Here is a 12,661-nt window from a genome sequence, read left to right on the forward strand (position 1 = left end):
TTCCCAGTGCTCACCCCCACCCTTCATGGGGCTGTGCAGCTCGCAGCTTCATTATTTTCAAATCTCCTATCGGATGTCTTAGTCTTATTTTGGGGCGGAACAGGTCACAGTTTCCATTAAGAATCTGACCAACCCTGTGGGCTAGCTCCCACAAAAATACACAGATGCGCACGGGCCCTTTGGAATGGAGGAGCAGACCCTAAGTTAAAGACCCTAAGATAGCGGGGGGAAGGGGGGAGAGGAGGCAGTGTTGGGACCAGGACAGGTATGCCTTCCTGAGCTGTGGCCCTAATCCACACCCATCTCCGGCTTTGTCATCTGGGACGTGCTTGCAAACCAAAGCGCACCCCAAGATTCCTTCCAGACCATTCCGAATTTGTGCAAATCTCAAGTATCATTTGTCTGATGTGTAGATAGTTACTAAGGCCCAAAACTGAATGAAGTACTTCATTTGATTAGGTTTTTCCAATCAACGTTTCCAACATTGAACATTGATCGTCTTCCATCTACCCCAACACAGAATTTCTAAAGCTGGTGGTATCTGGTATGACTGAAATGGAACTATGACATAGGGAAGTAAATGCCAAGATGTTTAAAAACATCTCATGAGCACACAGTTTTTTTCCCCATTGTGGCTAAAATAAGGCATCCATCTACACAGAGCCTCCGGACGGCGGCCTGCTTAGTGCCGCGCGGGCCCCAGGCCCCACCTGCTGCATGTGGCCCAGCACGTTCTTCCTGCAGTCGAACACGCCCTTGCCCTCCTCCGAGTACAGCTGGTAGATGAAGTCCGTGGTGTAGTTCTCGCTGCAGCTCTCGTTCCTGCGGCGAGGGGAGACGCGGGCTCAGGGCGCCGGCGGGGTGGGCAACCGGCCCGTGCCCGCCTGGACTACACGTGTTCTTTAGAAATGCCAGTGGCTTAATTAAAGAAATGACTTGGTGATATCTTTAAAAACCAAACCAAAACAAAACAAAAAACTACAAAGCAAAAGTGAATTTTTGCGAAGTACCCTTGAGTTACGTAAACGTATGCCGTATTTGACGCAGTGTGCAACGGCCCCTCCTGCATTTCTTCAGTGGTGACTGATGACCGCCCCTGAGTGTTCCGACCCTGGGGCCGGGTCGTCTGGGAAGCTCGGGCTCAGTGAGCGAGGACGAGTGTCCGTACCTGAGCACGAGTCCCCTCTGAATGGTGGTCTTCATCTTCTCCGTCAGGTGCTCCACGTTGGACTAGGGAAGAGCGTTGTTAGTCCGTCAGACGGGAGGCTTGGACCCGGCGCCCGCCGCGTGACCCTAGTACCGCACGCGCAGCAGGGAGCGTGTCAGGGCTCCCACTACGGCACAGAGGACAGCGCCCGGCACGCACAGACCGGGGGTGCACACGGGCCGGAAGAGACCAGCACACAAGGTCAGGCAGCACGCTCGGCCCGGGAGGGCTGTCGCTCAACTGGGCACAGGGACAGCGTTCGGGGCCCAGCTTCCCTGCAGCACGCTTTCCACAAGGAATAGCTTTCCCTCTGAAATCGCGAATTCACATAATCTGTGCACTGAGCCTGTGTGTCCCCGGTGTCCGTCGCTCCTCATTTGCCCGACGGAGGAAAAACTGGTGTACCTGACGTCGTACATCATCTCCTAACTGCCTAAGGATTTGGGGGCCAGGAGAAGCTGTTACAGACTTGAATTCGTGTACAGAGTTTATAAGGAAAGGAGTCCTGTGTCTTGAGCACAGAAACTGGGCAAGGAATGGAGGTGTTTGCGTGTAAGCAAACCTCAGTCGTCATCACAGTGGTTAGGGCCCGTGTGCCGGAGCAGAGACACGCGCTGGCCGAGCACGGTCTTGAGGTGGCTTTCTGAAGTACAAACATTTAATTCCACACTGTGAAGAAATCCATATCAAGCAGGTCTCTACTTGATTTATGTGGTCCAGAAACATAGAAAGACCTTAAAGTTCCTGTGCTCACGTCAGCAGCACAAAGTTAGTTTTATTTGTATTTTTGTGGGTTTGAGTTGTGTCTGTCTTACTAAGGCTTGTCTTTGTCCAATGCCCCCCTGGAGCCTTCCCACCAGCTCCCCTCTCTTCCCACGGGGGCTGCGCAGCCCGACTCCCCTGCACTGGCCACTCACCCCCCATAAAGCTGGGCCCTAGGAACCTTTGCCGATTTGGAAAGTGCATGTCAGCCTTGGGATCCCAAAGGGAACCCTGATGTCAGCTGTGGCCCCAGGTGCTGAGGATGCATCAGCGTGGGTGGGGGGGCATCTGTTCTGACAACGTTCCCACCCTGGTGGGGTGTTGCTGGGTGTGGGGCAGGCGTGCGGGGGAACTCTGTCCTCACCCTGAAACTGCTCTAAAAAATACATTGTTAATTAAAAAAAAAAAAAAACTCTTTAAAGGAAGCATGCCAACCAGAGAGAACAGACGTTCAGTTTGGTTCTGTTTTGTTCTTAGGGCCTTAAGCCCGCCGCACCGTGACCTCACAGGTCCCGCCACCCCGGTGGGCGCCGTGCACCCCCCCGTTACACCCAGCCTTTCCAGCAGGCGGGCCTCGGGGCTCCAGGAAGGATGTGCCCCGGCCACCCTCCCACATGGACACCACAAGGACACTGGGCTGACCCGCGGACGGAGGTCTAACGGGAAGTTGGTGCATCAGCTCACGCCCCTCAATTCGGTGAGGGGGTCACTGACAGTGTGTAAACCTTGGTGTCCTGTCAACCCCATCGCCCTCCCCTCGGAGCCAGCCCCCTGACACAACCGTGTCACCCAGGGCCCCGCGGCATCAACGTACCTGCAGGTCTCGGATATCAAACGGCTCCTCAAAAATGTAGGCAGCATCGGCTCCGGCGGCGAGCCCCCCCATGTTGGCCAGGTAGCCGCAGTAGCCCCCCATGGTCTCGATGATGAACACGCGGCGCTTGGTCCCACTGGCCGACTGTTTGATGCGGTCACACGTCTGGCCACAGAGAAGAACACGGGTCATTCCGGCGTGGGGGTGTCCAGGCTGGGACGCGCACAGACTGAGGCTGCAGACCCCGGCGACCCCCCCGTCCCTGGTTGGTGTGCTCACCGACCCCGTGTCCCGACACTGCCCACTGCGGCGGGGCTGGGACCAGCTCGCTGCAGCTGCCCACGTGGCCTCGCGGGACATGGGCACCGTGAGGTTTTATGGGCTCAGTGCAATGTCTGTTAGGTTGGCTTCTTCTGAAAAGCTGCCTGTGACATTTGGGTTTTGGTCACTCTCAGTCTACCCCAAACACTCCAGCCCCTGAGGGCAGCTCTGTTCGGAGCTGGACAGTGGCTCCTGACACAGGCCCTCCGGAGTCTTCCAGACGCTCAGACAGCGGGTCTCCTAAGAAAACGTCTGCCGCGGGCCGTGCTCGGGACACAGGCTCAGGGGTGCAACAGCAGACCCCTCCATCCGCCGCCTTGCACTGCCTCGCCGGCGCAGACCACGTGCATGCTCCCGGGACCACGGTGCCCTCACCTGGCTCCATCCCGCACAACCACTCCGGTCCAGCGCTTGCTGGCTTGGCCCCGAAATAACATCTGCAAGTACCCACCAAACCTCTCCCCGGCGTGGCCCACTTCCGGCACCAGCTCCAGCCACTGTCCCGCTCCCGGGAGATGGCCGGGGGACAGCGGGCCCCAGACGCACCAGGTCCTAACCCGGCAACTGCAGCCATGCTCCCCTCAGTTACTAAAACCAGCACTGACAAAGCCTCAGCACGGACGGCAGCCCCACCCTGCACTGGGGGTACACGGAGGGGGTGCTCTGCCTTTGGGGGGACAGCGAGGAATCCGGGAGCACTGACGTCTGCAGCGGCAGCCGGATGATTCTCCCAGCAGTCTCTGGGCATGGCCCCACTGGACTCGAAACTCGGGAGTCAGAGTTCCAACGCTGCTAACATTTTATCACACGTGTTTTAAAAACCTAAGTCGTGTGAAAAGATAAGGTGGAGCTCAGAACAGAGTGAAGACAGGAAAGAGCCCGTGGACCGGGACGGGGATGTTCCTGAGAATCAGGTGTCTGCTGAACAGGTGTCTCTGGAGCCCAGGGGACGTGAATGTCAAGAACACGGCCCACCCTTGGCCACTTCCCTCCTCCTGTTAGGGGAGGACCGCACCCCATAGCAGCCCACCGCTGTGCTACCGGAAGTCCTTGGCTCCCACATGGACCCCACAGACCAGTCAGTGCCCAGTGCAGGGACCTGCCGGACCCCCGAGGATGGGGGGCCGTCCCCGGGAGCCGAGCCTCCCCCTGCACAACCAAGGGCGTGTCCAAGCTGCAGACGTGCCTACTCTCCCCCAGAGCTTTCACAATCACAGGCCCCAAATCCCTGCACACACCCCACGTCCGGGCTGGCCATCCCCCCGAGCACAAGCGCAAGCCTCCTGGACACAGCCCACAAGAGACCAGGGCCTCTTGTTTTGGGGTGTGCAAGAACACATCACCCAGAGTGCTGGAGGACCGTCCTCATTCCAGCTGACAGTGGGTGGTAGGCTCTCCCTACGCTATGAGCTCCCACTAATGGACCACGAAAGGAATCCTAACTGTGGCTCATTCCTTCTGCAGCATCAGGTGGGGAAGAGAAAGACCCCCCGCGCCCGGCCTGATGGAGCCACGGGGCCCTCTTACCTCCACCACGGCATTGAGGCCAGTGTCAGAGCCCATGCTCAGGTCCGTGCCTGGGACACTGTTGCTAATGGTGGCCGGCAGGACGCAAATGGGAACACAAAACTCCTGGTGGCGGTCGCGCACATCAGCGAACAGAATGGCGCTCTCGAAAGCCTGAAGCAGCGGTGCGGGCGGTCAGCGGGACTTCCCCAGGACCCCCCTGTGAGCTGCGTCCACGGGGCCAGGGCCGTGGGAGCTCTGGGTCTGCAGCGAGGGGCACTGCGGGAGTGGGGATGCTGCCATGGGGCACAGGCCTCCAGGAGGAGGGGACGCAAGCAGGCAGGCAGCAAAGCAGGAGCCGGGGGAGGGGCCATGTTAGTGGCGGACGAACCTTTCTTGGCAGCTCGGAAGCCCCGAGGGAGGCCAATTGGGTGGGAGCATAATCGGGGCCAGGCCAGCCTGACAGCTTCGTGTGGTCCACGGGGGCGCGGGGCCCTGCCGGCTCGGCCTCAGCAGGGACCCCGGCACCGGCGTGAAAGGCAGCCCAGAGGGCGACAAGCAGTCATTGGGCTGGAGAGCCCGGCAGGGTGCACCCCTGCTCTTCCCCAAGCCCTTCCCAGCCTGACACAACAGCATGGAGCGGCCTGAGCCCCAGCACTGCTCGGGGACCCCAAGGTAAATGTGTTTGCCTCCGAGGTCAAAGAACGGGGCTGTTCGCAAGCACGCAGGCAGAGGTTTGCGGTCCCCACCTCAGTGTTAGTCCAAGTGTTCATTAGTGGACACAGGCCCACCGTCCACCGTCCCCGAACCCACCAGGCTCGCTGTACGGCTGGGCGGTTTGAGAGACCACCCGCAGGTGCACGGACCCCTGTAGGGCTGTACTTACCCCCCTGCGTGACCACCGAGTGCTGTGGCAGGAGTGCACACGGATGAAGGGGGACGGCCCAGGCCTCCCGGAGAGGCCCATGCTCTCCATGGCCCCATGTTTCCCCAAAACACATCGGGTCCCAGGGGCCTGTGGCCCGAGGACGTGTGGATGGCGGGCCTGTGGCCTATGGTGGGTTAGTCCAGGGAGCGGCCAGGAGGCAGGTGAGGGGGTCACTCCCCTGCCTCGCAGCCCCTCTGCCTTTGCCCTCCTCCACCTCAGCCTGCCCCCCTGTCCCCGCATGGACCCTCCCTGCCTTCCGGCCCCAGGTCCAGCTCGGGGCCCCGTATGGAGTGCCAGCGTGGGTAGGTGTGCAGCTGGCTGTCCCTGGGAGTCACAGGGCCAGGAGGGCGGTCAGCATCTCTAAATCCGGCATCCCATAACCACAAGAACTTTCCCTCAATCTCCAGGAAAACTCTTGGGACCCTCCAGTGGGGATGGGGGCAGCCCTGCCAGGAGAGGGAGCAGGGGTAGGGCTGGAGGGGACGTCGGGCCCAAAGTCCGGGGAGCAACGCGGACCTCCGCTTCGGGCTCTGAGCGCACAGGATTTACAACACAACACCCCTGCACGAACACCAAGAAAAGACAAGACACCTTGGGGGGAAATAACCCTGGCTCCCATCTCCTTGAGCTCCTAACGGGGCAGCCACCCTTCCAGCCTCCTCAGCACCACAGGGCTCAGCTCGGAGCGGGATGGCTCGTGTGCTAGTTCTGGGGACGCCAACGCAGCCCCCTTGCGAGCGCGCAGCCGTGGCGGGACGGCTTTCTGAACCCCTGCTCAGAGGTGCCCAGAGTCACTGCAGCCTCCACGACACACGAGATGCACAGAGGCCTGTTCTGAGTGATGCACGGGTAAGCCGAGCGTACGCACAGACATGGAGGACGTCATCGCTGAGGACAGTGACGGAAGCGCCCAAGAACGCGACACGTCAGGGGCCTCGGCACTGCGGACACTGGGGCCGATGGCTCCCTGCAGTGGGGCTGAGCTGGGGCTGTGCTGAGGTCGTGGGGGTCAGCAGCAGCTGGGCCTCTACCCACCATGTGCCAGCGGTGCCCCCACAGCCGATTCTGCCGACCGAAACCATCCTTGGCATCGCCGACGTGCCCCAGGGGCAGAATCCCAGCGCTCCGGGCGGCCAGCCATGTGGCCAGGAGGAGCTCCTGGGGCAGGCGCACGAACCTGCACTGAACTCACGGGTGCTTGGTCCCTCCGGAGCAGATCAGGAGGGACGCAGAGCGCCCTGTGCCCCGTCACCTCAGCCCCCTACGGCACGTTTCCAGCCTGCCGCTCCCCTCTATGCAGCCAGCCCCGCCGGGTTCCAACCCAGATCCAAACCTCCTAAGCAACACACAACCTCACTCTGGCTTGCACAAACACAACCCTACAAGAAACCCGGCGATGTCCACATGCCGTGCCCGTACCCGCGTCCCTACCAGGACACGCTCAGCAGGCCCAGGCGTGGGCGTCGAAGCTCTTACCCAGGTCACCCTGAGCACCCGACTCACCACGGGTCCCTAGCCACCCGTGGGCTCGGGGCCTCGGCACACCCGCACACCTGCTCGCCTAGTGAGGGTGGGTCTGGCACCGGCATGGACACAAAGCTGCCGACCTTGCAACTGGGCAGCTGGTGGGAGAAAATCAAACGAATGAGAAACCAGATTTAAAAGATCATATAACAGATTTCCAAATCCCTCCAAGGGGAGCAAAGCGGATCATTTAGAGTTTCTGCATATTTTTTGTATCTAATCTTTATAACCTGGAAACCATGTTTTGTAGCAGAGGAACCTGCAACTCTGAAGTGGAAGGCTCCTGGCTTCGTGTCACAGGGAGGTGAACGCCAACCGGGGCCAGGCCCTGCCGAGGACAAGTCCCGAGTCCCGATCCACCCCCACCCCCAGGAGGGTCAGAGCAGGTGACAATTAGGAAACATGAACTTGCAGTTGCTTCCACTGAGCATAAGCAGATGCAAACTCCAGCCAAAGGCAGAGAAAAAAGCAGGAAAGCCTGGACAACGGTCATGCACAGGGAGGGACAGTGACCCTTCCACGAAGGTTGGAGCCCGATCAGGAGCAGAACTGCTTCACACCAGCCAAAGCAGGAGCAATGATCACCAGGACAGTGGGCTCAACGGCCCGGCCACAGGTTAGTAGTGCAGACAGGGACGCTCCAGTGTGGACACACAGGAGACGTGGGGCAGGGTTTTTTAGTAAAGAAACCACAAAGTTGAAGAAGCTCAGAAAAGCAAAACAAAACACAAAAAAGCAAGTGCTAAGCATTACTTACCATTTGAATTTTATTTAAAAAGCATTTCTTTTATTTACCAGCACTAGAGACAAATTTGATCCCATGGGGTTAAGAATAAAAAAATCCTAGAAAAACATTCATGGGATCTGTGTCCCACAAGGAAAATAAAGACTGGAGAATTTACTGGAAAATTTCAGACGCCAGATTAAAAAGAAGAAATGTATCCCGTTGGTTACTGTGCTTTGAGCTCCCATGCCGTTTCCCCAGTGTGACTCACAAATATGGTAACACAAGTGCATTTCTGTTGTGTTACTGCCTTTTGACCAAAACAACTAACAGGGCGTCAGGGATCTTTCAGATGTGAGTTAGAGTCCCCAAGTTACAACAGGGAGAATGGTGCTCGTGGCTGGAGCCACAGGTAGGATGGAGGCCACTGGTGGGTTCAGGTCGGTGAACAAAATTAGAGAATCCTCAGCTCAGGTTCTAGCCTCAAACATCCATGCAGGGGCCATCAGACCCAGGATCTGTCATAATAAATTACGTTACGGGCTGGGGCACCTGGGTGGCTCAGTGGGTTGGGCGTCTGCCTTCGGCTCCGGTTATGATCCCGGGAGCCCTACATCGGGCTCCCTGCTCCGCGGGGAGTCAACTTCCCCCTGCCGCCCGCTGCTCCCCCCGCTTCTGCTCTCTCTCACTGTCTCTGTCACTCTCTCTCAAATAAATAAAATCTTTAAAAAATTAATAAATAATGTTATGGGAGTGAAGTCAGTTTGGCCCAGCCAAAAGAAACCTAACTTCAATGATTATCCAAATCACAAAACCCTAGCCCACAACGAGCTGGGCTGCAGATGCTCTGTGTCGATCGATGGGCCTCGGCAGGGACACATCATCCCGGCCGCGGCACAGGACAAGAGGTGGTGATAAAACAACTCTGGGCATTGGATTAGAGATGGTCAGGCTTTAAAAAGAAAAAGGAAAGAAAAAAGATTTTTCTGGAAACAAGCCCAGGTCTCACAGTCTCTAGTGCACGGCAAATAAAAGCGGGCCAGGCGCCCTCCGGGTTAGCGTCTGCAGCACCTGCTTTGCTGACTGCACAGACTTACGTCGGTGATGGTGTTCAGGGCGGTGTCTGCGCCGATGCTGAAATCGGAGCCCGGCACATTGTTGGAGACCGTGGCGGGGACCATAACCATAGGGACACAGAGCTCCTCGTACTTGTCCCGGGCAGCTGACAGCTCGAGCAGTCCCAGGTAAGCCTGTCAGCGGCGTGCAGGTGTGGGGGGGGAGGGGAGCGGAGGGGCCGTTAAAACCACGGGAAGGCGTTAGGGTCACCAGACCGCGTCACACAGAGGCGACACCACATCTCCTGTGGGCAAGGGTCTCATTATTTGAGGTCCTCATGTTTTCTTTAAAGCAAGTGGAAAGGTTATTAGGGGACCGATCTTGGGTGAATAAAAAAAATTTAGGTCTGCGGTCCAACATGCAATCGGAAGTGATAGGGCCACGCAACTGCCCTGCTCTCTGATGGCCATTGGGCCTTGAATTTGAGAGATCATCATTTCTGCAGACTTGAAACGCATGAGAACTCAGTGGACAGATGCATCCCAGGTAGGGAGTCCCATGCTTGTGCCCCAACTCGGCTCCTGCAGTGGCCCCCGGGGCCCAGGGGCTACCGCCCCCCGCCCACCGCACTGTGCTTGCCGGAAGCCTGCCCACGCTCACCCCCCAAACCTCCAGCATGGACGAACCAGCAGGTGCCCAGAGACAGGGACGTACCTCAAATCCACCGATGATCAGCAGCGCGTTGATGCTGTGCTTTCGCATCTGTATGGCAATGTCCTCCAAAGACTTCCCAGGCAGCGTGCTAGAAACAGTTCAGTGAAGGCGTGAGGCTGGACAGACCCTGCACAGCGGGTGACACCCCACCAGCACCCGCTGTGCCTCCCCAACCCCATTCGCCCGGCCCCCAGCCCCGGGCCAAGCCCTGCAGCCCCCACGAGCGGCACCCAGGCCGGAGAGCGGAGCTGGGAAAGCAAGTCTGCAGAGAGTCTGTTTAAAACAAAACAAAAACAAAAACAACACAAACTGGAACAAACGTTCAGCTGTGCAGTTGTTGGACCTTAAAAGAATCCTAATGCCTCATCAGAAAAAAAAATGCACTATAAAAGCTTGTGAATATTTGTAAGCCACGTGCCTCGTCTCTGTTCCAGGGCACGAGCCGGGCCGCTCACGGGGCGGGGGGCTGGCAGGTGAGCCAGCCGCACTTTCTGCACCAGCTACTCCTCTAGGATGGGGGGTCCTTCTCCTTCCTAAGAGCGGGTCAGAATCGAGACGGGGGAATTACCGTTTGGTCCCGAGAATGGAGCCTCCTTGGCCAGTCCAACCTCCGACATCCCCCCAGCCGATCTCCTTTATCTGGGGAGCGACAAACGAACGGGGGGGTCAGCTGTGCAGACGGCTCCCGGGTCTGCACCCTCAGCAGGGGCACCGCCCCAGAAGCCTGCGAGGCGCTCGGGAGCCCACCCCTCCCCCGTCCTGACACTGAGCGGGTCAGAACCCAGGACGCCCGGGCCCAGCTCTCCTGCCGCGTACCCCCAGCCACGCAGATCAGATCCAGACCTCGGCTGGCCAAGCTCTACCCATGGGAATGCAAGAAAAACAGAGACTGTTTTTCTTTACTGACCTAAAGGGAAACTTATTTAAAAATTGGAAGAAATCTAAAGAGCGCAGCTGAGGCCAGCTAGGCGCGCACACACGCCGTCTCCTGCGCCGGCGCCCTCCCCACTCCTAGGAGCAAAGGTCGCGTCTGCCAACACGGGCGCCAACCTGGGGGTCTGCTCTGTGCACCAATTCCTCCCAAACTCCGGTCTTCTGCCTGCACTTCTTAAAGACCCCGAGCCCAACCCTGCTTGCTCCCCGGACGCCTCCCCCTGGGCGTCCAGTCCCCCCCTCCATGGGTCCCGTCCTGCTCAAAACCCTCCTGTCTTCTCCAAGCAAGAGCCAAACTCCTTCCAATCACCTACAAGCCTCCTGGCCCCGTCCCCGTCCACTCCCCCACTCTGCTGCTCCAGCAGCAGCGTGAGCCCGCCGTCCCGAGCCCCTCTGGGCCTTGGTGCTGTCCTGGCCCGGCCTGCACGTCCTCATGGACATGACGCAGCACCTCCGTCTCCAGTCTGAGATCCCTTCCCGGGGCCGTGTGTCCACAGGGTCCCAGGGCAGACCCCCTCCCTCCTCTGGGCGTCTGTGCAGTGGGGTCCCTGCCCGCGGTGCCAGGCCGTGCTCCCCCTGCTCGCTCACCATCCTCTCCCTCCCCAAGCTACAACCCGGCGGAGGGGCTTTGCTTTCTGCACCAGCTGGCTTCCCCAGGGTAAGAACTCAGGGTGTTGCTGGGTGATCGGGTGAGTAAATACGGTCCGGCAGGACACACTTGCAGCCTCAACCACACTAAGCTCCTGCAGCATGTGACACAGAATTAGTGTCTCTGTGCCCCTCCGTTTCTGCGTAAGGAGAACAGGGCTGATATCTCGGGTTTGCAGACCTCGTAGGAGTACTGAGCGTACACAGTAAGCACACAAGAAGTGTGTGCTCGCTCTTTCCACCAGCTCTCATCTGAGTGCCTGCTGGCCGCGCCCCCTCCAACGGCACAATAGCCTCTGTTGGCCCCTCCCCGCGAAGGCCGGCCCCTACGGCCCCCACGGCCCCCACGGCCCCAGTGGCCCCGGGACAAAACCGGTGGTGCGTTCCACGCAGAGCATCCCTGCAGGGCCCAGAGCACGAACCCCAGGATGGATCCAGAGCAGAAGGCGTCCCAAAGAGCAGCAACCGTGTCCACCTCTTCACAGAGCCGTAGGTTTGCGGCCGAGGAAGGGCAGTCCTCCGTTCCCCACGACGTCCCCCAGGGACTCACCTGGCCTTTGGCGAAACCCTCAAAGCCGTCGTAGATGGCGAGCATCTTGTGCCCGTCTGAGATGCCCACGCGCACGGCCGAGCGCACGGCGGCATTCATCCCGGCGGCGGGCGCCCCCACGTTAATGATGGCCACGGTACAGTTGCTCTGCGAGACAGGGGAGGGCAGGCCGTGTCCGCGCCACACACACCACCAAGTGCATGGTGGGTGCGCAGCCCGGGAGCCCAGAGGCGCGGGTCCGCGGGGAACATGGGGGTGGCTCTCGGGACAGCGCAGCGTCCCCTACCTTCACGATCTGATCATCCGGCAACTTGATGGCGAGCCGCTTGTAGGTGTTCAGATTGCTCTCGAAGCTCCTGGAAGGAAAGGGCGCCATTGGGCCTGAGGTTACAGGGCGGGCAGAGCGTGAGGGGCTCCCCTGGGAGAGTGGCTTGTGCCGGACACACACAGTCGGCACGCACCTGCTCGGGGCGCCACCCCACGTCCCCAGGGCCCCGGGTATTTCCAGTTACGACGGTGCGTGCTGTGCGTGTGGCTGAGAGACCTGGTCTTCCGTGCACTCCAGCGTCTTTCTCAAAATGCCAGCCACGAACCCCTTTCTATCTGCACCTCGCTAAGCTCTCAACAGCCCCACTGGCCAGAAAGCAGACCAGCTACCCATCAGGGCCCTCGGGCCACAGAGCGGCGCCCCGCGGCCTGTCTCAGCCTTCAACTTTGTGCGCTCGGACCGAAGGAGCACGAGAGAGTGCCAGCCCGAGAACGCAGAGCCCTCCGGATAGTCACCTCCCGCGGAGCCGCACGGCGTCCTTAAATCTCCTCTCGTCCATGGCCCTCTGCACGTCCTGGGTCTTCAAACAAATAAGGAAGAGAGAACGTGTCAAGACTCCCACGTCTGTGGATGAGCAGAGCTGCCGCACCCCGCGGCTCCTGCCTGCCCGCCCGCTTCGCGCCGAACCTTCCAGCCTGGCAGCCCA

General features: G+C 59.4%; 1 protein-coding gene across 1 annotated transcript in view; it reads right to left on the reverse strand.

Moving 5' to 3' along the window:
• The window catches only part of PFKP (phosphofructokinase, platelet), a 49,314-nt gene that overhangs the window by 3,890 nt on the left and 32,763 nt on the right, over positions 1–12,661 (reverse strand). Inside the window, exons 11-19 of the mRNA XM_035021742.1 lie at positions 12,471–12,535; positions 11,974–12,043; positions 11,688–11,834; positions 10,125–10,195; positions 9,557–9,644; positions 8,884–9,036; positions 2,784–2,948; positions 1,169–1,230; positions 711–822 (exon numbers count right to left, since the gene is read on the reverse strand). Of these exons, the coding sequence (XP_034877633.1) occupies positions 711–822; positions 1,169–1,230; positions 2,784–2,948; positions 8,884–9,036; positions 9,557–9,644; positions 10,125–10,195; positions 11,688–11,834; positions 11,974–12,043; positions 12,471–12,535 (933 nt within the window). The remainder of the gene's footprint in view (positions 1–710; positions 823–1,168; positions 1,231–2,783; positions 2,949–8,883; positions 9,037–9,556; positions 9,645–10,124; positions 10,196–11,687; positions 11,835–11,973; positions 12,044–12,470; positions 12,536–12,661) is intronic.

This window comes from Mirounga leonina, unplaced genomic scaffold, assembly GCF_011800145.1.
Source record: "Mirounga leonina isolate KUSES-001 unplaced genomic scaffold, KU_Mleo_1.0 Mir_175, whole genome shotgun sequence".
NCBI lineage: Eukaryota > Metazoa > Chordata > Mammalia > Carnivora > Phocidae > Mirounga > Mirounga leonina.